The sequence below is a fragment of the Lepus europaeus genome, chromosome 21 (genome assembly GCF_033115175.1).
Source record: "Lepus europaeus isolate LE1 chromosome 21, mLepTim1.pri, whole genome shotgun sequence".
Taxonomy (NCBI): Eukaryota; Metazoa; Chordata; class Mammalia; order Lagomorpha; family Leporidae; genus Lepus; species Lepus europaeus.
Genome location: NC_084847.1, coordinates 12111756 through 12139092, shown reverse-complemented (window position 1 = coordinate 12139092; position 27337 = coordinate 12111756). Strand labels below are relative to the sequence as shown.

Below are 27337 nucleotides of genomic sequence, written 5' to 3'. Positions count from 1 at the left end.
TCTCTCTTCATGACATCCATGTCCAACACAAGTGTGAAGACATTGAAAAGTATAGTATTTTTGGTACTAATAGAAACATTTTACAAGTTAAAATATATAGCTCCCACAGTGATGGGTTTTCAGTGATAGTTAAATTTTCCCAAGTTTGGCCGAGTGTCCCTGTACGAGTATTTTAAAATCGCTCATTCTGACAGGCCGCTCAGCCTTCAGAGTCGCATGCACCTTTCCTATTTTTCTAGTGCATCCGGGGTCCTGCAACAGAGCACAGAAGAAAGTCTGCTGAATACACACGTTTCGAGGGAACAAAATCAAGTGGGGCGATTTGAAAGCTCTCACTGACTTCTAAGAGAAACATTGACCTTATAAAGGCAATGAATGGCGTCTCGCTCTGCTAATGGCCCCAACCTCAGTACTTCAATGACTAGCAGGTACTCATAGACGCTCAATAAATAATACCGAAAATGAATGAACATCAATGAAACGAAACGTTGTTAGCAACCAAGATCCATCCACTTAGAGTCCAGACTCCACAGTCTGCATGCGGGCTGCACCCGGGTTCGGGGATCTCCTCCCCTGTGGGGCGGTGAAAGCAAACCTGTCAATCCCCCGAGGCGCGGGACACAGGCGGGCCTCGCGGCGCCTCCCCGCGGCCCGCCGCGGCCGACCGGCATTAGGACCCCGCGCAGCACAGGAAGAAATTGGGAGGCGGCGCACGCACGTGACGTCACAGCCCGCGCCAGCGGAGGCGAGGACACCGACCGCCGTGAAGGAACGCTTCTCGTTCGCCTCGGCTCAGGGGCGCCATGGCAGACCCCGGCCAGCAGCATGAACGAGCGCAAGTGCGTGGAGGAGGCCTATAGCCTGCTCAGCGAGTACGGCGACGACATGTACGGGCCTGAGAAGGTGCTGGTCCCGGGGTGGGCGTGCCGGCTGGTGGGCCCGTGAGGGCGGAGGGACGGCGGGAAGGCCGGCTGCCTTGGCACGCATGCGCGCGATGTGGCGCGTGCGCAGTGACGGGAAAGCGCGGCCTCGCCTGCGTTCGCTCGGGCTCGCGCCGTCCCGCTCCGGGGTCCCGCCGACTCGCCCTGGAGCTCGAAGCGTCTTCATCTTGGACTTGACTTTCATTCAGTAATAACTCCTGTTTATTGCGTGCTCCCTGTGTGCCAGGCGGGATGCTGAAGCTCTTCTCAGGACAGTCTTGTGTGAAGTCGGCTGTTATCACGTGTTTGTCCCAAGTAACCCCTTCTGCCCTGGGTTTGGTGCCAGTTCTGGTTACGTTGCCAACAAGCGTAAAGATAGATTAAAAAGTGAACATTTGTGTGCCGATACCACTCGAGTTCTCCTTGCCCCGTCACCGTTTCCGCTCATTGCTTTGGATTTAGAACCTGGGCCAATGCACTTACGTACATCTCGAGGAAGAGGAATAGCATGGGTGGGATGGAATTCAGGCCCATCGCTGACCAGCTCTGGGACCCGGACGTGGGCGCTTTACTTAATTCTACTGGGTCAGGCTTAAAAAGCGAATAATGATAGTACTTTGTAAGGCTGATTAGAAAGTTGGTTGTGTGGGGGCTGACGCTGTGGCGTTATAGGCTAAGCCTCCGCCTGTTGCCGCGGCATCCCATATGGGTGCTGGTTCAAGTCCCCGCTGCTCCTCTTCCCATCCAGCTCTCTGCCATGGCCAGGGAAAACAGTGGAGGATGGCCCAAGTTCTTGGGCCCCTGCACACACGTGGGAGACCCGGAAGAAGCTCCTGGCTCCTAGCTTCAGATCAGCGCAGCTCTGGCTGGTGGGGCCACCTGGGGACTGAACCAGTGGATGGAACACCCTCCTCTTTGTAACTCTACCTCGTCAAAAAAAATTTTTATTTTAAAATAATTGTGTGCATAAAGTAACAGATACTTCAAAAAGTTTATGAGAAATGGAATTAATTTATTTTGGTGTCACAAAATTTTAACATTTATACACAATATTTAAAAAAAATTTTTTTGTTTATTTGAAAGAGTTACAGAGGTAGAGAAAGAGAGGTCTTCCATCTGCTGGTTCACTCCCCAGATTTTCACAATGGCTGGAGCTGTGCCTATCCGAAGCCAGGAGCCAGGAGCTTCTTCCGGGTCTCCCACGTGGGTGCAGGGGCCCAAGGACTTGGGCCATCTCCCACTGCCCTCCCAGGCTATAGCAGAGAGCTGGATCGGAAAAGGAGCAGCCAGGACTAGAACCGGTGCCCATATGGGATGCCAGTGCTTCAGGCCAGGGCTTTAACCCACTGTGCCACAGCGCCGGCCCCCTATACATATTTTTAAAATGCATATTTTGCACCAACTTTTTGAAGGCCCCGTGTATGTGTGGATTTCAAAACTTTTTTGCACCAGAATTACTTTTAAATTCTACTTCCCACAAACCCTTTGAGGTAAACTCATGCATCTGGTATATAATAAAGGCTGCATAAATGTGTATAACTATATTTGGTCTAGTCTCGCCAAAAGGAGATTGCCATGTATCTGGCACCAAGATACCTAGGTATAGTATTAAGGTCAGTCCTGAAATAATTCAACTGGTGAGCATATTTCTCTGTCCAGACTGCCAGAATGCTTTGGAGAACACTTCGGAATTGTGTGTACCGCAGTCTGAGGAAACCCCTTTCTTCCTCTGCTTGTTGAAGGGTGTGGTGCCTCAGTCTCAGTAAAAAGCATTATAGTTCAAACTGAGCCATCTGCCACTGGGAGTTTCATCTACATAGTTAATTGTAGTGTTTAAACATGAGCTGTTGTGGCCGGTGCCGTGGCTTAAGAGGCTAATCCTCCGCCTAGTGGCGCCGGCACACCGGGTTCTAGTCCCAGTTGGGGTGCCGGATTCTATCCCGGTTGCCCCTCTTCCAGGCCAGCTCTCTGCTGTGACCCAGGAAGGCAGTGGAGGATGGCCCAAGCGCTTGGGCCCTGCACCCGCATGGGAGACCAGGAGAAGCACCTGGCTCCAGGGCGTCGGATCAGCGAGATGCGCTGGCCTCAGCGGCCATTGGAGGGTGAACCAACGGCAAAAAGGAAGACCTTTCTCTCTGTCTCTCTCACTATCCACTCTGCCTGTCAAAAAAATATGTATATTTAAAAAATAAATAAATAAACATGAGCTGTTGTGTCATTTCTGCTCATTAATTTGTGCAAACAGTTTACAGACAGGGATCCACAGCCCTCCGGAAGTGAGGGAGAAGATGATGATGTGGAGGCTGCCCTGAAGAGAGAAGTTGGCAACATTAAGGCATCTACGGAGATGAGGCTAAGAAGATTCCAGTCAGTGGAAAGTGGAGCAATAACGTAGTGTTCTTCAGGACACTTGGGATAGGTGGGTCCGACTAACACCCCTTCAGGAGTCTTAATTTCATGGTAACTGGACATCTGCCTGTCCTAGGGAACATTTCTTAAAAATGGCATCAGCACGTGGCTCGGTTAATCATTTGATCATGTCCTCTCCACATTGTATTCGTAGTAGGCATATGGAGCTGTAGAGTGAGTTGGTGAACTTGTACACTATGTGGTTCTGGGATTCCTTTCAGGTCTGGATTGAGACGTCTGTACTAACTTAGCTAATGAATGAATGAATTTTTTTTAAAGACTTATTTTATTTATATGAAAGGCAGAGTTACTGAGAGAGGGAGAAGCAGAGGGAGGAGAGCTTCCATTGGGTGGTGCACTCCCCAGATGGCCACAGCAGCCCAGGCTGCGCCAGATCAAAGCCAGGAGCCCAGAGCTGCTTCTGGGCCTCCCATGTGGATGTAAGGGCCATCTGCTACTGCTATCCCAGGCACATTAGCAGGGAGCTGAGTCAGAAGTGGAGCGTCTTGACCCAATGCAATGCTCATGTGGGATGCAGGCATCACAGACAGCAGCTTTACCCTCTATGCAACAACACCGGCCCCATTTATTTTAAGTGACCAGCAGGCTTTTGCATTTGTAAAATTGTGTAGTGTTTAATGTTTGTTGTTCTGCTACTTGCTGTTATAGAGGAAAACAACAGCTGAGTGTTGCAGTTGCATAAATTAGGATATTACAAAATGTTAACCCTAATGTTTACATGAGCAGTTTTTTACTAAAGATCTTTTAGTTTCATTTCCTTGAACTTTTTTTAAGGTTTATTTATTTAGTTTTATTTTTTGAAAAGCAGAGTGACAGAGAGAGATATCTTCCATCCACTGGTTCATTCCCCAAATGCCAACAACAGTTGGGGCTAGGCCAAGACAAAGCTGAGAACTCCATCAGGGTGTCCCACATGCCTGACACGGACTCACATTTTTGCCATCACCTGCTGCTTCCCAGTATACACATTAGCAGGAAGTAGAATGGGAAACAGAGGCAAGAATCAATCCAGGCACTCTGATATGGGATGTGGCTATCCCAAGTGCCAACACTCATGGCAAACAAGTTGTTTTAAAGGATTATTTATTTATTTATTTATTTGAAAGTCTGAGTTACAGAGAGAGAGCGAGAGAGATGTCTTCTGTTGGTTCACTCCCCAGCTGGCCGCAACGGCTGCAGCTGCGCCGATCCGAGGCCAGGAGCCAGATGCTTCTTCCAGGTCTCCCACACGGGTACAGGGGCCCAAGCACTTGGGCCATCTTCTGCTGCTTTCCCAGGCCATAGCAGAGAGCTGGATCAAAAGTGGAGCAGCCGGGACTCAAACCGGTGCCCATATGGGATGCCGACACTGCAGGTGACAGCTTTACCCACTACACCACAGCACTGGCCCCAAACAGTTGTTTTTAGTAAAAGCTCTAACAATGATGAAAAGTTAAAATATTAGATATGGTGTTAGGGGCCGGCACTGTGGCGTAGCGGGTGAAGCCATGCATTCAGTGGTGGCATCCCATGTGGGCACCGGTTCAAGTCCCAGCTGCTCCACTTCCCATCCAGCTCTCTACTATGGCCTGGGAAAGCAGTAGAAGATGGCCCAAGTTCTTGGGCCCCTGCACCCATGTGGGAGACCCAGGAGAAGCTCCTGGCTCCTGGCCTCAGATGAGCGCAGCTCCAGCCATGGTAGCCAGTTGAGGAGTGAATGGATGGAAGACCTCTCTCTCTCTTTCTCTCTCAGAATGATTTTCACTTTATTGTTTGCATTGCCTTTTGTATTTATTTATATTTGGTGAAACCTGAGTGTGACACAAGCTGTTCTTCCCCAGCAATATAACGTTGCATTCTGTTGGAGTGTGAATTTATTCACTGAAAGATTGTTCTTGGCTTTGTCAACTGTTTCTTTTCACTGACATCTCAGTGTATTACTTCATAAATTACAAGATTCCAGGGTAGGAATTGTGTGCTTTTTTCTGGTTGTTGTTCAGTTTTTATTTTAAAAAGTGAAGTTAACAATGTTTTGGTTTAGTATACTTGTGTTGCTCTATGTAGGAAACAGTGTTAAACTCGGTCTTTGAAACATGTTTTTCCAGGGGTAACCATGATTTTTACTTCGATTTTGCTTTTGTTATGGCCAAATATTCAGCTTGTTTTTCATAACTCCTGGTATTTTTAGAAAAATCAAAATAAATCTGTTCCTTAAAGACTGGTGTTCTGTACTTTTTTCTTACTTCCTGTGTCTTAGTAAATCTCTTGTGTTTGTATATCATCATAAAACGTGTTTGCTTGTGAGACTATCAAAAAAGTCATGCAAATGGTTCTAACAACAGATATAGAAAATTATTTATTCTTGTATAATTAATACTCTGAAATAATCCAAGGTTCAGATATTTTACAGTGAATTTGTTTAAAACAAGTTATAGTAATTCAGTATTTAATTTCATTAAATGCACTTCCTGGTCTTTGAATTACCTGTACTCCTTAACTTAACATTAATATTTTAATCTAGCTTAAAGTTTTGGTCTCAAAAATGTTAAGCAGAACAATTTCTGTCTTAAATATTTCTCTTAGAAAGTTATTCATAGGCTGGTGCAGCAGCTCACTAGGCTAATCCTCTGCCTGCGACGCTGGCACCCCGGGTTCTAGTTCCGGTTGGGGCGCCAGATTCTGTCCCAGTTGCCCCTCTTCCAGCCAGCTCTCTGTTGTGGCCCGGGAAGGCAGTGGAGGATGGCCCAAGTGCTTGGGCCGTGCACCCACATGGGAGACCAGGAAAAGCACCTGGCTCCTGGCTTCGGATCAGTGCAATGTGCCAGCCACAGCGCACTGGCCTCAGCGGCCATTGGAGGGTGAACCAACGGTAAAGGAAGACTTTTCTCTGTCTCTCTCTCTCTCACTGTCCACTCTGCCTGTGAAAAAAAAATAATAAAATAAAAAATAAAAAAAAGTGGCCGGCGCCGCGGCTCACTAGGCTAATCCTCCGCCTTGTGGCGCCGGCACACCGGGTTCTAGTCCCGGTCGGGGCACCGATCCTGTCCCGGTTGCCCCTCTTCCAGGCCAGCTCTCTGCTGAGGCCCGGGAGTGCAGTGGAGGATGGCCCAAGTGCTTGGGCCCTGCACCCCATGGGAGACCAGGAGAAGCACCTGGCTCCTGCCATCGGATCAGCGCGGTGCGCCGGCCGCAGCACGCCTACCGCGGCGGCCATTGGAGGGTGAACCAACGACAAAGGAAGACCTTTCTCTCTGTCTCTCTCTCTCACTGTCCACTCTGCCTGTCAAAAAGTAAAAAAAAAAAAAAAAAAAGTTATTCACTTTATTTTTTTTAACTTTTTTTTAAAGATTGATTTATTCATTTATTTGAAAGTCAGACTTAGAGAGAGAGAGACAGAGAGAGAAAGAGATGAGAGGTCTTCCATCTGATGGTTCACTCCCAATTGGCAGCAACGGCCAGAGCTGCGCCGATCTGAAGACAGGAGCCAGGAGCTTCTTCCGGGTCTCCCATGTGGGTGCAGGGGCCCAAGGACTTGGGCCATCTTCTACTGTTTTCCCAGGCCATGGCAGAGAGCTGGATGGGAAGTGGAGCAGCTGGGACTAGAACCAGCGCCCATATGGGATACCGATGCTTCAGGCCAGGGTGTTAATCTGCTGTGCCACAGCATTTGCCCCATTAACTTTATTTTTAATTAATCAGGTATAAAAGAAATGAAAGATTCATGTACAGTGTCCTTTGCTAAGTAATAATTTGAGCCCCACTATTTTAAACATTAATGATCATTGGATTCATCATCATTATAACAGTTTTCTTCCCAAGTATTTTTAGAGTTTTTTTTTTTTTCCTTTTTATGTTTTGGCTAAGTACAGAACAAAAACTGGAATTTTCAACTAGGAGAAATCTTAAACATTTTAACAGAGTAGAATTAATTAAAATAAAAGAATTAAAAAACAGTTGAATTAAAAGAAAGCAACCATGTTGCTACTTAATCCTTCCATTTTCTGATCAAGCTATCTTCTTCCCCATTCTTGGTCTCTTAAATGTTGCGCTTGATTTTCCCAGTGGTTGTCTTTGGGAGTTCTTGAACGAATTCTACCTAATTCACAGAAAAACATTATAAGACTCTTGATACCATTTTGACTTAACTGTCAGTACAGTAGGTGAGAGTTTTTACAAACCTGAGGCTGTTTTGAGAGAATATAGATTGTCGTAGCCTAAGCTCACTGAACTTTGTAGACATGAGTATCTTGTCCATTTATATACTAAGGACGACAGTGTAGCACCACCTAATGGATTTGCACTGCAAATTCACTTACATGCTTTGCCAGAAGACAGTGCCTTTTCCACAGTCCTTTCCCCTGGTTCAAACTAGACCTAGTGTCTCTGTGGCCCTTTAAAAATTGAAGTTTTACTTAAAGGCGAAAAAAAGTTCTTGGCTTTTGAGTTTAAGAGCTGGGTCTTAGAAGTTCTGAGGAGGGAATTTTTAGCATAATTTGGAATATATATGATGTTTCTCATGCTGTGACTTGACCTTAAAATCCTCTTTGTTTCCCTGTGAAGGAAAAATGTGCTATCTTTTAAAATGCTCTCGAACATTTCTGAAAACCAAAGAATTCCTGACTTTCCAGGCCAGCTCTCTGCTATGGCCTGGAAAAGCAGTAAGTGCTTGGGCCCCTGCACCTGCATGGAAGACCTGGAAGAGGCTGCTGACTCCTGCTCCTGGCTTTGGATCGGCCCAGCTCCAGCTGTTGTGGCCATTTGGGGAGTGAACCAGCGGATGGAAGACCTCTCTGTTTCTCCCTCTCTTTCTCTCTCTGTAACCCTTCCTCTCAAATAAATAAATAAATATTTAAACCACAACAACAGCAACAAAAAAACAGTTCTTTGTTGTATTACCCAGGTCTTAGGTGAAATTAACTACCTTTTGGATGAAATGATGCCAACTGGAGATCAACCAAAGCATTTTGGCACTAGAAGGAAACAGCAGTGCCATCTCTGAGTCTTGTATAGAATTATTCTTAAATCTTCTATGATGGTTTCAGGAAAGATTCCACAGTTTCTTTGGGCACTACCTTTTTCCTGCCTTGAATGTGGTCACTTGAACTTTATTAAAGGCACATGCTTTGAGTTTCTAAGGGAATTATAGCCAGGAGTACTAAGATAATTCTTATGGAATGGGCCCAATTAGTCCTGCAGTGACTGAGTATTATAGAGTTAAGAATTTATATTATCTATATTCTGTATTTATAGTGTCCTAATACAAAACATTTCAAGACAAAAATCCTTAGGGCTAAACAACCTGAAAAGATGGCCTCTAACTATATAACATGCTACTATAAACCCAAAACCCAATAAAGTCTAATACAAGGGGTCTTCGAAGAGTTCCTAGGAAATGAATGTAACAAAAGAGCTATACATGATTTTCTTTTTTTTTTTTTGCACCAAAAAACGGGTACTACTTAAAACATCACTGAACAGTATCTAGTATCTGTCTAATGAGACATTAAGAAGGCTAAGAATTTACTTTGAAAAGGACTCAGACCAGCGTGAGTTCAGCTACAATTGAGGCAAGAACAAGCATCAAATTGTTGGTGAAGCTTGGGTAGAAGAGTGGCAAAACCATTGATGGCTTCCAGAAAGTTTGTGGTGACAATGCCCTAAGGAAATCAGCAGTTTACAAATAGAGGACTCATTTTAAAAATGAATGAAATGGGGGCCGGCGCTGTGACATAGTGGGTGAAGCCGCCCCCTTGTGGTGCTGGCATCCTTTTGGGCTCTGATCAAAGTCCCAGTTGCCCCACTTCCAGTCCAGCTCCCCGCTAATGCACCTTGGAAACCAGCAGAGGATGGCCCAAGTGCCTGGGGCTCTGCACCCATGTGGGAGACCTAGATGAAGCTCCTGGTTCCTGGTTTTGGCTTGGCCCAGCCCTGGTTATTGCAACCATTTGGGGAGTGAACCAGTGGATGGAAGATTCTCTACCTCTATCCCTCCCTCCCTCTCAAATAAACGGATCTTTTTTTAAAAAAAATTATAATGTTAAAGATAAAGCTTTTGGGGATGGACCGTCCACATCAGTTTGAGAGGAAAAAAATTTTTGTTCCTGCCCCAATTGAATAGGACAGACAATTCGCAAAAATAATAGCCAGTACCATAGATGTCTCAATTGGTTTAGCTTACAAAATTTTGACAGAAAATGTGGAACAAACTTTCTACTCAATGGATATCAAAGCTGCCCAGATCAGTGGCAGACAACAGAAGAGCTTTCAATGAAAGTTTTCAACAAGCAGGATCTAGATCCTGAAGCAGTTTTTTAAGAATTGTGACAGGAGGGACTGGCATTGTGGTGTAGTGGATAAAGCTGCCACCTGCGACACCAGCATCCCCTAAAGGCACCAGTTCATGTCCCAGCTCCTCCACATCTGATCCAGCTTCCTGCTAATGGCCTGGGAAAGCAGTGGAGGATGGCCTGAGTGTTTGGGCCACTGCCACCCACGTGGGAGACCCCAGTGAAGCTCCTGGCTTCAGCCTGGCCCAGCCTGGGCCATTGCTGCTGTCTTGAGTGAACCAGTGGATAGAAGAGCTCTCTGTGTGTCTCTTTCCCTCTACCTGTCTTTCAAATAAAAAAAGTATTTAAAAAAAGAATTGTTGCAGGAGATTAAACATTTACAGCATGATCCTGAAGATAAAGCACAATCCAAGTAATGTCTACCAAGAGGCAGAAGTGGTCCAGTCAAAGCAAATGCATACTGGTCCAAAGCAAAGGTCATAGCAGTAGCTTTTGGGGATGTTCAGAAATTTTGTTGTCGTTTTGTAGGGCCAAAGGAAAAAACATCTACCTATTAGGAGAGTATTTTGAAAAAGTTAGCCAACGCTTTAGCAGAAAACTGCCTAGGGAATCTTCACCAGAAAGTCCTCAACCACAGCAATGCCCCTGCTCATTCCTCTCATCAAACGAGGGCATCTTGTGAGAGTTAGAGGGGAATAATCAGGCAGCCACTTTAGAGTCCTGATTTAGCTCCTTCTGACTTCTTTTTGTTTCCTAATCTTAAAAAATCTTTAAAGGCACCCGTTTTTCTTCAGTTAGAAATGGAAAAAAAATGTAAAAAGACTGCACTGACAGATTACCAGGACCCTCGGTTCTTTAGGGATGGACTAAATGGCTGGTATCATTGCTTACAAAAAGATCTCAATCTTTATGGAACTTATGTTGAAAAATAGCTTACATTATTTATTTTTATCTTTTAATTCCACTTTTCCACAAACATTTTGAAGACCCCTCATATTAGCATAAACCCTAGTTTAGTAACACAAACTTAACTTTTGGGCCAAACACTTACCTTTCTTGGATATTTGTAAGGTGCAGTTGATTTTTTAACATGATCCTGAAGCTCAAGGGTTAATTTCTCTAAATTGGAGGATTTAAAGGGTGCTGATAAGACAACAAAAGCTTTCACCACCTGCAACAGGCAAGTCAACTTATGTTACTGTGTTTGTTTTTCAGACACACGAAGGGTTTTGGAACCAATGCGGAACACAGGTACTAACTACTTATTAATAGCTTGAATGATGACTTCACCTATGAATGAAGCTTGGATATAATGATAAAGTGGGATTTTTTGAGATCTACTACAGATAAATGTTATGTGAGTATAAAGAGTGCAGTTAGTACAGCTAACTGCCACGTTCTATTTTCATGATGTACATGTATTTAACATTTCGGTCATACTGGTCCTATTTATTATACAGGAAGGGCAGTCCTGAATTTATAGATGGTCACTTACTCTGTCAAATCTTCATTGCTGGAAGCGTACCGTAGTGGGATAAATGGAGACTCTAGAGTATAGGATTTGAAGGGCATTAGGGGAGGCCTAATCTGGGAAGGATACTGTATCAGGAAAGACTGACTTATCTCTAAGAGGGCTTTCTTGCCTTGTATTTTTAAAAATAATTTTTGCATTTATATACGATGACCACATTTCATGCATTTCATATATACACATTTAGGAGCATTGTGGCCTTGTAGTTTTTATTTCTCTCTGTAATGCTGTTTAAAACTCAGCAGTTACCTAGTGTTTGAGATAACTAAGCTTATTATATATTATTATTTGTACATCAATTCCAGTTGGTGCTTACTTCAGCTGATCAGCTTCAATCAATTATATTAAAATGAAAATATGATGGCAAGAGCAAAATACTTTGGAGCATGGAATAGATCAAGAGTTGAGAGTGTATAGGAGGTGATAGTATGGTATCCATAGTGTCACCACAGTGGCTTACTGGTCTGTGAGAGGGAGATACAGAAAGAAGTGTGTGAAAGGAGGATTTTAGATGTGCTGTTTTGACATCTTGCCACTTGCTGAGTCTGTAGGAAACTTTCATGGGGAAAGGAAGTTTCTTCCATTCCATTGAGCATCTTCCTAGAACCAAAGGTATTACCATCATTACTCCATTTGCCTTTCATGAGGTCCTAAAAAGGCTCTTGGGACTTGTTTGGGAACCTAGCCAACAATTGTTTCTATGCAAAAATGTATTCTGAGTTCCATCACAATTATACATTCAGTGAAATATGCTGGTATTGTTACAGTCTCCATTCTTCTTCTGAATAACAGTACCCTGATTTTTCTATGAAGTATTGCCCTAACTTCTGTTTGGTGGGCTTGACACAAACCCCTAGCTCCGATGATGAGTGTAAATGATTCAGGTCTGGCCAGTGGGCATACCATTCCTGGGATCATGTTGGCTGGAGATGTGATCTAAGATAGCCAAAGGAGATCCTAGGGTTTGTGTGAAATGATTGGAAAGAAAGCTTGCTGTTTTCCTAGAGGGGCGGGGAAGGTTGTCGAGCTGTGAAGTCTGGAATTGGTTGCTTTCAAGTAGAAAGAACAGGCTCAAATGGAGCCAACATAACAAATAGCAGAGCAAAACGAGGAGAAACTAACTTTTGCCAACTTCACATGAACCCTTGGATGTAGCTGTACCTGAGTACCTCTTACTAATATGAACAAAAAATTTTTTTTTCTTTTGACTTAAATGAGTTAGTGGTTGAGTTTTTGTCACTCACCACTGAAAAATCCTAATATACCTCTTAAGGGACAGAATTCATTTGCTAAGTTGATTGCATAGGATATATATTTTTTGGCCATATCTGTGTCTCATTAATGAGAATTTAATGATTAATCTTGATGTGATCTTGAACATGGTTAAATGGGATAGAACTTAAAAATATGCAACTGCTACTTTAATCAGTGGCATTCACTCTACCTCTGCTCTGATTGGATCTGGACTACTGACAACAGCGATTCAACAATTGCTGGTTGCTCATGAGTGTACTCTCCACCTCAAATGGCCCGATACAGTGCCTGAGGAGGAAAAGAAAACTTTGAGCACTGTACCCACCAAGGAGGAGATCCCCTTCTCTGACAACTTTTTTTTTAAGATTAATTTATTTTTATTTGAAAATCAGAATTACACAGAGAGAGGAGAGGTAGAGGTAGAGGTAGAGAGAAAGAGAGAGAGAGATCCTCCATCCAATGGTTTGCTCCCCAGTTGGCCACAACGGCTGGAGCTGTGCCAATCTGAAGCCAGGAGCCAGGAGCTTCTCCCAGGTCTCCCACATGGGTGCAGAGGCCCAAGGACTTGGGCCATCTTCTACTGCTTTCCCAGGCCATAGTAGAGAGCTGGATGGGAAGTGGAGCAGCCGGGACTAGAACTGGCGCCCATATGGAATGCTGGCACTTCAGGCCAGGGCGCTAACCTGCTGCACCACAGCGCCAGCCCCGGTCCTTTCTAAGAGTGGCAGATGTACAAACCCAGAGGATATGATGACATCATCTGCTCTGCCAACAAACCAGAAATACCCATCAGTGTCCATTACTCCTCTGTCTCTTGTGACATAAAAATTTCCTCTTATTGTGGCAGCAGTCTTCTCTGTATTGTCCTAGTAATCAGAGATGATATTTGGGGATTAGTTTGGATACAACAGAGATAGGGGTATGATACCCATTAAGTGACTAGTGCATTACACATGGTACTTCTAAAGGAAATTAAGTTTTTTTTTTTTCAAAGAAGATAACTCCTGCTACAAAATACAGAAGGTCTAAAAGGGTATAATAAAAAGTAAACCTTCCTTCTGCCTCCAATGCCCCCCAGGGCAGTTCTCCTTTCTGAGGACAAGGGTCGAACCTGTTTTCTTAAACATGGACTATCATTTTTGCAGTACTCTCAGGTGGTACTCTCCCCATTTTACAGCTGAGGAAATAGACTTGGAATTTGTTACTTGCCCAGGGTTATATAGCAGGATATGGTGGATATGAAATTTGAAACTCATGTCTGTATTAAAGTGTGACTAGCACTATCCACATGCTCATACCACATATTCAGAAAAGAAACAGAAGGACCGTGTAGACTTGATTCTGAGGGCAATTTACCTCTCCTTGCCAGGTGGTAGAATGCTGCCATTTTCATCTATAATCTAGAATGAAAGAAACAGTTTGGGTTATTAAAATGTTCTTTACACAAAATGGGAATGGGTTATCAATAGTAGTGTAATAAGTAGCAGAAAAGTGAAAAACCTTCTTTTGTGGGCCAGATAGTTTCTCAACCCACCTGGACATCATAGGGCAGCACTCCTTTTCCCCATTGAGCCTGGTTTAATTTCTTGTCCCTTCTGATTGGCACAAATTATTCCCTATTGAGAAGATATGTTTTATGTATATGTGTGTAAAAATTCATTTTCTGTAGATATTTATATTATGACAGTGAGACTGAAGATACAGTTCTGGATCATTTTCCCAATGTGCAGCTCATCTTCTGCAATGTTGTTTTAGGCCACTAGTTCTTAGCTTCAAATGTACATCACAATCACTGGGAATTTCTGATTTAGTGGGAATAGGATGGGGGTCTGGGAATTTGTGTATCTTTTAAAAATATTTATTTAGTTATTTTTAAAGTCAAAGTTAGAAGGAAGCACAGAGGAAGATTTTCTCTCTGCAGGTTCACTCACCAGATGGCCACAATGGTCAGTGCTGGGTCAGGCCAAAGCCAGGAGCATCCTCCAGGTCTCCCATGTGGGTGACAGGGGCCCAAACTCTTGGGCCATCTTGCACTGCTTTTCTCAGGCCATTAGCAGGGAGCTGGATCAGAAATGGAGCAGCCGGTACTCAAACCAGCACCCATATGGGATGCCAGTGTCATGGGCAGTGGCTTTCCTCACTGCTACAATGCCAGCCTCAGGAATGTGCATTTTTACCAAAACCCCAGATGATGCTGATTCTGCTGGTTTGAGGACCACACTTTTGAAAACCACTTTAGACTCCATTAGCACGTCTTGGAATAGATTCCCCATGGAGGCACTTAGGGGGTCTTTTCCAACACAGTTATGAACTTCACCAACCCCTAAGACCCCTGAAATTTCTCCTTAATGGAGAGGGGGCAGAAAGACTGTGTGAAATAATCACAGCCTTCAGCCAAACCCAACTAAGCAATTCACAGGTTTTGCTAACAACTGACAGGGTAAGGTATTCTGGGAAACTCCGTAAAAATTTAGAGCATGATTAGGGCACTTTTAGAGCTCAGTTGACAGTCATGGGGCTGAACAGCTTCCAGTATGGCCAATGTTGCTCTTGAAATAATACCACTTCTGGCTGGCGCCGTGGCTTAACAGGCTAATCCTCCGCCTTGCGGCACCAGCACACTGGGTTCTAGTCCCGGTTGGGGCGCCCGATTCTATCCCGGTTGCCCCTCTTCCAGGCCAGCTCTCTGCTAAGGCCCGGGAAGGCAGTGGAGGATGGCCCAGGTCCTTGGGCCCTGCACCCGCATGGGAGACCAGGAGAAGCACCTGGCTCCTGGCTTTGGATCAGTGCGATGCGCCAGCCGCAACGGCCATTGGAGGGTGAACCAACGGCAAAAAGGAAGACCTTTCTCTGTCTCTCTCTCTCACTGTCCACTCTGCCTGTCAAAAAATAAAAAAATAATAAATAAATTATATCCATAAAAAAAGAAATAATACCACTTCTGTCCATCCGTAGCCCTCGTATAGCTCCAGCCTAGTTTGTGCCTTCCACTGTTCCAGCACCTCTGGATTGAGTGGCTCTCCTTTGGTCAAGCAGTGCCGTAACTTCTTGAATTTATATCTGGAGAGACAGAGTTGCATTTGGTCTTTGGGGAAAAAAACCCAAGTGGCATTAACTGCAAGATAATTAGGACATGCAAGCAAGAAGCCAAGGAACTAAGAGAGGCAAGTCTTAGGACAATTCATTTGGTGAATATTTGTTGAACCTATAACTATATTGGCAGACATTGTTCTAGGCATATTAGTGTGCCTAGTAGGACATATTAGTGGTTGAAACAATGATTTCTGAAGGAGCTTAAATCTTAGCAGGTAGAGAATTTATCTGTTAAGGAAAAAGGTGGAAGAAAATACTAATGGTATATTTATGTATTATTATTACATATTATTAAATATTTATTATGAGATAAATAATCCAACAGTAAACAACTGAGCAGGTGCTATGTTGAGACAGTTTCAGGAGAGCTCTTAGCATCCTCTCAACCTCTGTTTTACATATAAGGAAATTGTAGACAGGTTAAAGAACTTCCCCCAGGCCTCCCAAATTATAAAGGGGTGGTTTGTATATTCTGTGCTCTCCATTACTACTCATTGGTCTGGTGTCACCATGCCTCTGAGGTGGTGGTTCTTAATCTCCTCCTATGGGTGAAGTTGACTGAGGCTGAGCGAGGTCATCTTGAGTGTCTGAGGTCACACTTTTAGGAAAGAGCAGAGCTTTACATGATTGACTTTGAGCTTGGTCTTTTTTTTTTTTTTTTTTTTTGACAGGCAGAGTGGACAGTGAGAGAGAGAGAGAGAGAGAGAGAGAGAGAGAAAGGTCTTCCTTTTGCTGTTGGTTCACCCTCCAATGGCCGCCACGGCTGGCGCGCTGCTGCCGGTGCACCGCGCTGATCCGATGGCAGGAGCCAGGTGCTTCTCCTGGTCTCCCATGGGGTGCAGGGCCCAAGCACTTGGGCCATCCTCCACTGCACTCCTGGGTCACAGCAGAGAGCTGGCCTGGAAGAGGGGCAACTGGGACAGAATCCGGTGCCCCGACCGGGACTAGAACCTTGTGTGCTGGCGCCGCCAGATGGAGGATTAGCCTATTGAGCCACAGCGCCGGCCCGCAAAAAACATCTTTATAGTCATCTATCTCTTGGTGTTTTATTTATTTTTAATTGATGTATAAACATTTATGTCATGTTTTAGAGCAGAGGGATTGGCCAAGCTTTTAAGTAAAGATCCAGATAGTAAATATTTTAAGCTTTGCAGGTCACAAGATCTCAGCCTCAGTTAGCAGCTCTGCTGCTGCAGCACAAAGGGAGCCCAAGGCAATATGTAAATGAGCAGGGCTGTATTCCATTAGAACTTTAGTTACAACATCAGATGGCCAACCTGGGGACCAGGATGTGCTGACCCCTGTCCTAAAGGGGAAAAGAATCTTGTTGGAATTTTTATTGGAGGTACATTATAAATGACCACGTTGGGAGAAAATGTGTCATGAGGTACATTCATCTTTTTCTCTGGAAAGAGGCAGAGATTTTCCAACCGAGGTTTGCAGCTGTAGTCTAACACTGCTAGCATTCTCAGATGATTTTTATTCTTTTTGTATTTCCATGTCTGGAGAAGTAAATTCTCCAGCACTTTCAGAGAAGTAAATGCTGGGTCATTTTGATAACATGTCATGATCCAGAACTACAAAGAAGCAGTTGGTACTCCCTTTTGCTTTTTTAGAGCTTTGTGTTTAAATCCTAATTGCATAGCTTTCCAGATATGTGACTTTGGCAAGCTTCTTAACTTCTGTGAACTTTGGTTTCATCTCCTGAAAAAAAAAAAAAAACAAACATACAAAAAAAAAAAAAACAAAAACGAATACCTACTTCTTAAGGTGGTTATCATTACATTGTAACTGCTCTTAATTTCAACTCTGCTTCCTCTGTCCTCTCTCTCTCTCTGTGCTCTAAGCACAGGTTTACTCATAGCTAACATTTCAGAAAATGCTTGAGACTCAGGCTCTCAGTATTGGCATGATTTAGAAATGTTCAGCATTGGCACTGACCTGTCTGCGTGCAAGCCACATTTACAAGCCACTACTCTGGGATTTGGGGCAGGATCACGGCCACTTGTTCTCCTCTCTGCAGGCCGCAGGGCTTGGTGAGTACGTTGGCAACCTTTCGAGACAAGGTGCCCAGTTCTCTGAGGCTCCATTTCACCTCATCCCCTCTGCCATTCACTCACCAGAGGGCCAGATTGGCTGGTCTCTCCCCTACCTAACAGGGATGCATGAGAAAGAGAGGCAAAGCCTTACATGACTCATTACAAGATAGATACTAGGACATCTGCCCTCTCTCCCCTGTTTTTGTGCATTATTGTAAAAGCACCCCTATTTGACTTTCAGGGAACATAGCCTTGGTGATACAACCCATCAGGGTACTTGCTCCACTCTGACTGGTTGGTGGGCCTGTGGCCAAAGTTGGGCAAGTCAGAACTTTCCCTAGCCTTTGAACTAACTTTCTTTCTTTCTTTCTTTCTTTCTTTCTTTCTTTCTTTCTTTCTTTCTTTCTTTCTTTCTTTTTTTCTTTCCTTTTTTTTTTTTTTTTTTTGACAGGCAGAGTGGATAGTGAGAGAGAGAGACAGAGAGAAAGGTCTTCCTTTTTGCTGTTGGTTCACCCTCCAATGGCCACTGCGGCCGGCGCATCGCGCTGATCCGAAGCCAGGAGCCAGGTGCTTCTCCTGGTCTCCCATGCGGGTGCAGGGCCCAAGCACTTGGGCCATCTTCCACTGCCTTCCCAGGCCTTAGCAGAGAGCTGGCCTGGAAGAGGGGCAACCAGGATAGAATCCGGCGCCCCAACCAGGACTAGAACCCGGTATGCTGGCACCGTAAGGCGGAGGATTAGCCCGTTGAGCCACGGCGCCGGCCAAGCCTTTGAATTTTCTAAGCAGGACCAACGATAGAAAATAGCTGGTGCTTTTGCATCCCCAGGGAGCTATCCTGTCTCTTGTCCTTGCCAAGACTGAATGTCCAGTTTCCAGCCCAGTTTTACAAGCTCTCTCATATTCTTCTGAAGAATAAATGTCCTTTTTGCTTAAGTTACATTCTGTTCCAACCAAGTGACCTTGGTGAATGTACTGAGTTCAGTGAGGAACCTGACATCTGTTGGTACCCAAAGGCTGAAGTCTGGATTTCCCAGGTCACAAAGAGTAGGGTGAAGGGGGCATGAACTTCTTGATTGATTTCCTTGATTGACTTCCTTATGTTTCTACAAAGTGAGTCTTTGTGCTGCAAAACCTCTTTGCTTTATGTATTACCTAGGGGGGAAAAAAGTACCCTTTCTTCCTCCTCTCTGGAATGTTCCTTTAATGTTCTCTGATTTGAAAATACTTCAAAACCCAGTTTACATTTTAGTTCATTTCTGAGCCTCTCTTCCCCACTGGCCCCACCTCTCTGGGTTTCTTCAGTATTATGCTCTTACTCCAGGTGATCACTGTATTACACTATATGTTCACTGTATTATATTACAGATGTGTCCCCACCCTATGAATGCAAGCTCTGTAAGATCAGAGGTTGAGTTCTTGTTTTTTGGAGCTGTGTGACCTTGGTTAAGTAGCTTAACTTCTATGAGGTTAAGTTTCTTATCTTTAATCCTCTGAGGCTTGTGATGGGGATTTGATGAAATAATATAGGTCAATGATCCCCATGTAGGATCTCTGTCCTTAATGTGTTTTACTATGAAACTTTAAAACACTACTAATCGAACAATACCCTATACCTTGTGCGGTTGTGTGAATGCAGCCTGTTGAAATCCTTGCTTAGTATATACTAAGTTAATCTTCAGTATATGAAGGTACTTGAAAATGAAACTTAATAAAGGGTGGGATGGGAGAGGGAAAGGGGAGGGCCATGGGAGGGAGGCAGGTTGGTGGGGGAAGCCACAACAATAAAAAAGTTGCACTTTGGGCCGGCGCTGTGGCTTAACAGGCTAATCCTCTGCCTTACGGCGCCAGCATACCGGGTTCTAGTCCTGGTTGGGGCGCCAGATTCTATCCCGGTTGCCCCTCTTCCAGGCCAGCTCTCTGCTATGGCCCGGGAAGGCAGTGGAGGATGGCCCAAGTGCTTGGGCCCTGAACCTGCATGGGAGACCAGGAGAAGCACCTGGCTCCTGGCTTCGGGTCAGCGTGATGTGCCGGCCACAGCGGCCATTGGAGGGTGAACCAACGGCAAAGGAAGACCTTTCTCTCTGTCTCTCTCTCTCTCACTATCCACTCTGCCTGTCAAAAAAAAAAAAAAAAAAAAAAGAAGTTGCACTTTGTAAATTCACATTTATGAAATAAAAAAAAGAAAAAAAAGAAATAATATAGGTCAGTATTTCACAATCTTAGTCATTTGAGTATTTACTATTTCTACCAGATCTGTCTACACTGTGTTATTCTTTATTTTTGTATATTTCTTTACATTGACTCACTTTTGCTTGTATGCCTTTACTTAAGAAACAAAACAGGGGTGAGTGTTTGGTGCAGGGGTTAAGCCTCTGCTCGAGTTTGCTTGTGTCCCATATCAGAGTGCCTGGGTTAGATTCCTAGCTTAGCTCCCTATTCCAGCTTCTTGCTAATGTGTACCCTGGGAGGCAGCAGTGATTACTCAAGTAATTGGATCCCTGATACCCATGTGGGAGATCCAGATTATGTACTGGGTTCCTGGATTTTGCCTAGCCTGGCCTTGGCTCTTTCTCTCTCTTTCTCCCCTCTACCTTTCAAAAAAAAATGAAAATAAATAAATAAAAAAAATTTTCAGTGGGTGTGGAAGATGGCAGAGTAGGGAGGGAGCTTGCTGCTCTAGTCTAGGAGAAGATAGTTTTTAAAAGTGGAAAAAATGGAGTCTCAGGGAAGAGTTAGGAAGAAAACAGCAGAGGAAACTCTATGTCAATTGGAGGGACACAGTGGACCTCTATGTGGAGGGCGAGGACATGCACAACTCAGGACCCCAGCAGCTGAGAGCCTCTGCACCAGCTTTGGAGAGTGTGGTGAGACCAGACTGCAGCAGCCCAAGCCACTGGTGAAAAAGCTGGAGGAAGAGCCTAGAGGGAATCCAGCTTAGAGCCCTGTGAGGGATAGTGTACCTGCCAAACTAGAGGAGAAAAAACAAAGGTGGGGGATGCTTTCTCTCTCCCCAGTTACTCTTCAACAGCATCCTGTAACAAGCTGATAGAAAGCAGGTGCCATTTTGGACATACATAACAGCTGTACCCAGCAACCAGCCAAGTGGAGATCCTTGATTCTGATGGAGAGAACAGATGAGGCTGGGTATTCATGACTGTGGGAGGCTTGTGTGCCAGCACATTGAAAATGCTGAGGCTGTGTGGGAGGACTCAGGGTGTGACTGGGACTTTGGGCAGTCACTGTGGGAGATGCCACGTGATCAGGACTCCCTGGTTACCTGGCAAGGGACATTGCTGGGGAATCTGAGCTTACACTGAGGACTGCACAGTTCCTTTGTGTGGTCCTTGTGGCAGAGCAGATGCATAATATGCTGACTGGGGCAAACACCCAGGCACTGGTCTCCTTTGAGGAGAGGAGCTCAGCTGAGTCTGTGCCAACAGACAAGAACAAACCTCCACTCTCATTAAAAAAAAAAAAAAGATATTCCACGCCAGACTTGGGTGTGTGGGTGTGTCACCTCAGACATACCCTTCACCCTTGAGCACTAAGCAGAGCTCCTTGGCCACACCCACCACATGCCTCTAGGTATTCCCTGAAAGCACTCTACTAATCCACTCATAGTCCAAAGATAAAAGCCACCAAAGTGAAAAAACAAACCAATGAGTATCTCCACAAATGCCTAATAACTAATGCCCCAATTCAAGAAACAAGAATAAGGAAGACAACATGATGCCCCCAAAAGAACACTTAAATATTGTGAAGATGATGAGAATGAAGAAATGCCAGAAATAGAATTCAAAAAATTGACCATAGGATTACTTTGAAGTACTCAGACACAAATGCATAAACTAATGAAATCCATACATGACATGAAAGAAAATCTCTCCCATGAAATTGAGATCTTAAGTAGAAATCAAAATGAAATCTTGGAAATGAAGAATTCAATAGAACAAATAAAAAATGCAGTGGAAAGCCTTAACAACAGAATTGATGAAGCAGAAGAAAGAATATTTGACTTAGAAGACAAAGCACAGGAAATCATACAGTCAGACCAAACACAAGAAGAAGAAATTAGAAAACTGAAAAGCACTGTTGGTTATCTGCAGGATACTATCAAACGACCCAAAATATGGGTTCTAGGAGTTCCTAAAGATGTGGAAAGAGAGAAAAGATTAGAAGGCCTTTTTTAGTGAAATAGTAACAGAAAATTTCCTTAATTTGGAGAAAGAAAGGGACATCCAAGTACAGGAAGCACATAGAACTCCTAATAGACATGACCAGAAAAGATCTTCACCATGACACACTGAAATCAAACTCTCTACAGAAAAACATAAAAGATTCTAAAATGTGCAAGAGAGAAATCTTACTTTCAGAAGATCTCCAATTAGACTCACAGCAGACTTCTCATCAGAAACCTATAGGCTAGGAGAGAATGGTGAGCTATATTCCAAGTACTAAGAGAAAGCAACTGTCAACTCAGAACACTATACCCTGCAAAACTCTCATTTATAAACAAAGGTGAAATAAAGACCTTCCATGACAAACAGAAATTGAAAGAATTTGTCACCGCTTGTCCAGCCCTACAGAACTGTGTTTCTGTACATCAGAAACACAGAAACATGGTAATCACTGTGGAAGAAGGTAAAGGAAGGAAATCTCCCAGTGAAAGTACAAAAGAAATCTAAAGTAAAAAATAAGAATATTTGTGGGAAAATGGCAGGGCAAACTCGTTACTTATCAACAGTCATCTTGAATATAAATGGCCTCAATGCTCCAGTTAAAAGACACAGACTGGCTAAATGGGTTAAAAAACAAAACCTACAAGAAACACATTTCACCAGCAAAGATGCATGTAGACTGAAAGTGAAAGGATGGAAAAAGATATTCCATACTAACAGAAACTAAAAAGAGCTTGTGTAGTCATCCTAATATCAGACAAAATAGACTTTAACACAAAAACTGTTAAGAGAGACAAAGAGGGACACTATGTAATGATTAAAGGATCAATTCAACAGAAAGATGTAACTATTATAAACATATATACACCTGATTACAGGGCATCTGGCTATTTAAAAGAAATGTTAAGGGACCTAAAGGGAGACATAGACTGAAATACAATATTAATGGGGGGTTTCAATATCCCACTTTCAGCAATGGGCAGTAACTAGAAAGAAAATTAGCAAGGAAACAGCAGAGATAATCGACACTATAGACCAAGTGGACCTAATAGATATCTACAGAACTTTTCATCCTACAGTTGCAGAATACACATTCTTCTCTACAGTGCATGGAACTTTCTCTAGGATTGACCACATGCTAGGCAATAAAGCAAGTCTCAGCAAATTCAAAATAATCAAATTCATACCATGCATCTTCTCAGACTACAATGGAATGAAGCTAGAAATCAGCAACACAGAAATCTCTACAACATATGTAAACACATGGAGACTGAACAACATACTCCTGAATGAACAGTGGGTCATAGAAGAAATTAAAAGAGAAATCAAAAAATTTCAGAAACAAATGAAGATGACAATACAACATATCAAAACTTACGGGATACAGCAAAAGCAGTGTTAATAAGAAAGTTTATAGCAGTTGGTGCCTACATCAAGAAATTGGAAAGGCACCAAATAAATGAGCTATCAATGCATCTCAAGGATCTAGAAAAACATCAGCAAACAAAACCCCAAACTAGTAGGAGAAAAGAAATAATTAAATTAAGAGAAGAAATCAACAAAATTGACACACCCCCCCCCAAATACAAAAGATCAGCAAAATGAAGAGCTGGTTTTTTGAAAAAATAAACAAAATTGACACATTATTGGCCCAACTAACCAAAAAAAGGAGAGAGAAGACCAAAATCAATAAAATTAATATTTCTCCTAAATACTCCAACAATAACTATATTCATAAAACCAAAATTCAGATTACTACTTTTTGGATAAACCTATCACCAACCTGAACCCAAAAGAAAGAAAAAAGGAGGGAGAGAGGCCTAACTCTGAATCACCACAGTGTGAGGCGCACCAAGGAGACCCTGAAGTAAGACAGTTAAGTGTAGTTTGAGGTTCTAGGATCTATGGCGAGAGAGGAGGGCAAGTGGAGAACAAAGGAAACCAAGAGAGATGAAAGGAAGAATTGTATTGAGATTGACAAGGAGACCACAGAACAATGAAGCAGAAGAATGAGTGATAAGTAGACACCAGGCTCCCAATGGAAGCCCATCATCTTCTCCCTTCTCCCTTCTCCTTTTGGGACCACTGGTCCAGCACATCCCCAGAAAAGTTAAAATTCTTAGGCAATGACCTGTCACAGCAATTTATGGCTTCAAAGTCAGCAAGTGTCAGAGATGCCCAACACTGATGATCTCTGTGAAAGTGCCAGCCAGATGGCTTGGCAAGCCAGATGAATCTGAACATCAACCAAGTCTTCATGATTCCCAAAGGACACTGGTTACCAGTATGGCATGGAAGTACCACCACCTGTGGAGAGAAATGAATGGAAAGTGTCCTTCAGAGATTGGGGAGTAGACCTATGGCTGCATGCCCCTGGCAAGTTGAAGAACACCCCCAAAATACCCCATCCTTTTTTTGAGCTATTGTTAGCCACTAATCTCTGCCACTGAACTCTGCCATTTGATTTTTACTGTGACTGGATTAGTCTTTTCTTTTTTTTAATATTTATTTATTTGAAAGGCAGAGATACAGTGAGAGAAGGAGAGACAGAGTGAGAGATCTCCCTTCCACTGGTTCACTCCCCAAATGGCCACAACAGCCAGAGCTGGGCCAATCCAAAGCCAGAAGCTTCTTCCCGGCTCCCACATGAGTGCAGGGGCCCAAGGACTTGGGCTATCCTCTGCTGCTTTCCAGGCATATTCGCAGGGAGCTGGATCAGAAGTGGAGCATCTGGCACCCAAACCGGTGCCCTTATGGGATGCTGGACCCCCAGGCAATGGCTTTACCTGCTACACCACAGCACCGACTTCTAAATTAGTTTTAAAAACATTACAGCTGTAGAAATGTCAAGCTCGTGTCTCTTCTTCCCACTTGCCCACCTTCACCCCAACCAAACCACAGACAAATAGAATGTTTTCTGCCTGGATTGGTAGTCAGGGCCTCCTGTATGCTTCATGCTCTGTCCTAAGTGTATCTGCCGAGTCTCCTGTTGGAATTTCCTCTTGCAGTACGAGCAGCCCACTCACTTTCCATGAACGTCTGTTGCCACCACTAAGATCAGGCCTGCCATCCCCCTTGCTTTTTGCTGCCCTTCTCTCCTTCCCCTTCAACCTTCCATAATTATCGCTTAGAACCCTTGATTTATGTCCTGGCTAACACTTTCTGGCTGTAAGACTTTAGGTAAATTACTTATCTTCCTGTTCCTCAATCATCTACAAGATGCAGAATATATGGTACCTCCCTCCTAGGGTTTTTGTGAGGATTTAATGAGGTAACACCATGTACCCTATAAATATACACAGTAACTATATGTGAATTTTAAGATACATATTGAAAATAAAGACAATGAGTTTAAAATGCCTAATCTGTAAAAAAATAAAATATGCCTTCAAAGTGTTCACTACTGCTATTGTTGAGGTTATTTTTATTAGTACTTTTGTGACATGGTTTCATGAAACAATACTACAGTATGAATTAGGAGACCTGGGTTTTACTCAGCTATTTCAAAACTATCCTTGTGACATTGGGAAAGCTACCTACTGTTTCTGGACTCCATTTGTAACCTAATTTTTTTCTTCTAATTTTGTGATTACTTCTTTTTAAAAAAATTTTTCATAACATCCATTTATACTACTCATGTAACACATGTCTGCCTGGTTTATTAATTACCATTCTTTTCTGGTTTTTAATTAATTAATTAAAGGGACATAATGACACATAAAGAGATATATCATCTGCTGAATAATTCCCTAAATGCCTGCAGTGGCCAAACTGGGCCAAGCCAAAGCTGAGAGCCAGAAACTCGATCAAGATCTTCCACATGGGTGACCCCAATTACTTGAGCTATTGTCGCTGCCTCCAGGATCTACATTAGCGGGAAGCTGGAGTCAGGCGCTGGAGGCAGATCTCAAAGCTGGGCACTCCTGTATGAGATGCTGGTATCTTGAATGCTATGCCAAATTCCTACCCCTATCATTTTTAATATATATGCCTTGTCTCCCTAATTTATCTAGTAGTTGTGGTAGAGGCTGTGTATCATATCCTTTGTACTAAGCATGGCTCATAGAGAATAAAAACTAGTGTTTATTATTTCTTAAGGTAAACCAGGCACTTGGCATCCCTGATGTCTTTTATTATTCAAATGTGACAAGCTTGTGAGGCTCGTGCTACTATTATCTCCATTTTACAGATGAAGACACTGAGGCTCAAGTAGACTTAAGGAATTTGCCCAAGGTCATCCAGCTCATGGTGGCAGAGACAAGGTTTGAACATTCACAGGCTGACTTCAGAGCTTGCCTACTCAGTCTTTCTGCTGTTCAGTTTCCTTTGTACTGCCTGTACTTTCCTGTACATCAACAGGAAAGGTTTCCTGTTGATGGTGAACACTCTCACCCTTTTGCCCTTTAGCCCTGTGTAGTTGATTTGCATGAAGTGGAAAAACCTGCAGGTGCAAGGTGTGCCTGGGTCTGCAGGGGTGATAAATAAACAAAGAACAAAGGATGAAAGATGTCCCCTCCCTTCATTGTTGTTACCAAGCCCTCTTAACTACTCAGTGGCATCTGGACAAGTGAGAGGTACATTTGGTGCCAACACAATTTACTGTAGCCCAGAAAGAATTATTTCTGGCAATACTGTTGGTATTTAAACTCTCTGTTATGTCAAGGTAGAAAAGAGAGGAAAACTGGGGAAAGGAGCAGCAGAACGGGGCCATGCTCATTGTTCTGCCAAAAGTGAGACCTCTTCTAAAACACACAGTACTTGCAAACACACATACTCACATTTACACACACATATACTTGCACCCACACTTGTTTCTCTGGATGACCTTCCCCAAGTTGCTTGACTTCTCTGAATCTCATTTCCATCTACTCAGTGGAATGATAATACCTTCTTCTCTGGCTAGTTGTGCAGTTCGAGTGAATACTTGACACAATCACTTATACAATGTAGCTAGGACTCAATAAATGCTGTATATTAAAATTAAAACTCAGAACCATTGATAGTAGAAGGTTTTAGCTGTTTGACATACCAAAAAGCTAGGATTTTTAAGTCCTGTATTTATATCAATATTGATTATAATAGAAATCAATGTTACATTCATATTAAATATAGATTGGAGCCACTAATATTTTTCTCATTTCTGCCTCTTTTAAAGCCTGGTCACTATGCTCCCTACTCTTGGAGCTGGCCTCAGCATCCATCATTCAGAGGCATTGCAGCCTTCACTTTCATCACTTTGAATGTTTTTGGGTTTATATTAATAATGATCTGGAAAGAATTCCGACATGGGGCACCTGGGCCATTCTTGCTTCCTAATGAGGTTAAGTCAGAGAATATAGTGGATAGTTTTTAGTGCAAATCTCTTCCTCTAAACTGAAAAACAATTCATCATAAATAGTTCTTATTACCCATACCTCCATGGATAAACTTTTAAAATCTAAATAAATCTTCAAATGAGCATACTAACAAATCTAAAACTGAATATTATAAACAGACTGATCTGAATACACATTTTAGCATTTTCTATGTTGTGGGCACAGAGTATAATAGATCTTGCATATGCAAACCTGATCAATTAGAAGTAAAGTACAAATCAAGATATCAAGTAGGGGCAGGCCCTGCAGCT

General features: G+C 43.3%; 1 protein-coding gene across 1 annotated transcript; it reads left to right on the top strand.

Annotated features, from left to right (window-relative positions):
• The first annotated feature begins 743 nt into the window (after positions 1-743).
• On the top strand, positions 744-4535 carry LOC133750429 (THUMP domain-containing protein 1-like). The gene is made up of 2 exons (XM_062180037.1): positions 744-903; positions 3166-4535. The coding sequence occupies exons 1-2, from the start codon at positions 826-828 to the stop codon at positions 3313-3315; spliced, it is 228 nt and encodes a 75-aa protein (XP_062036021.1). The 5' UTR covers positions 744-825; the 3' UTR covers positions 3316-4535.
• Positions 4536-27337: the final 22802 nt, after the last annotated feature.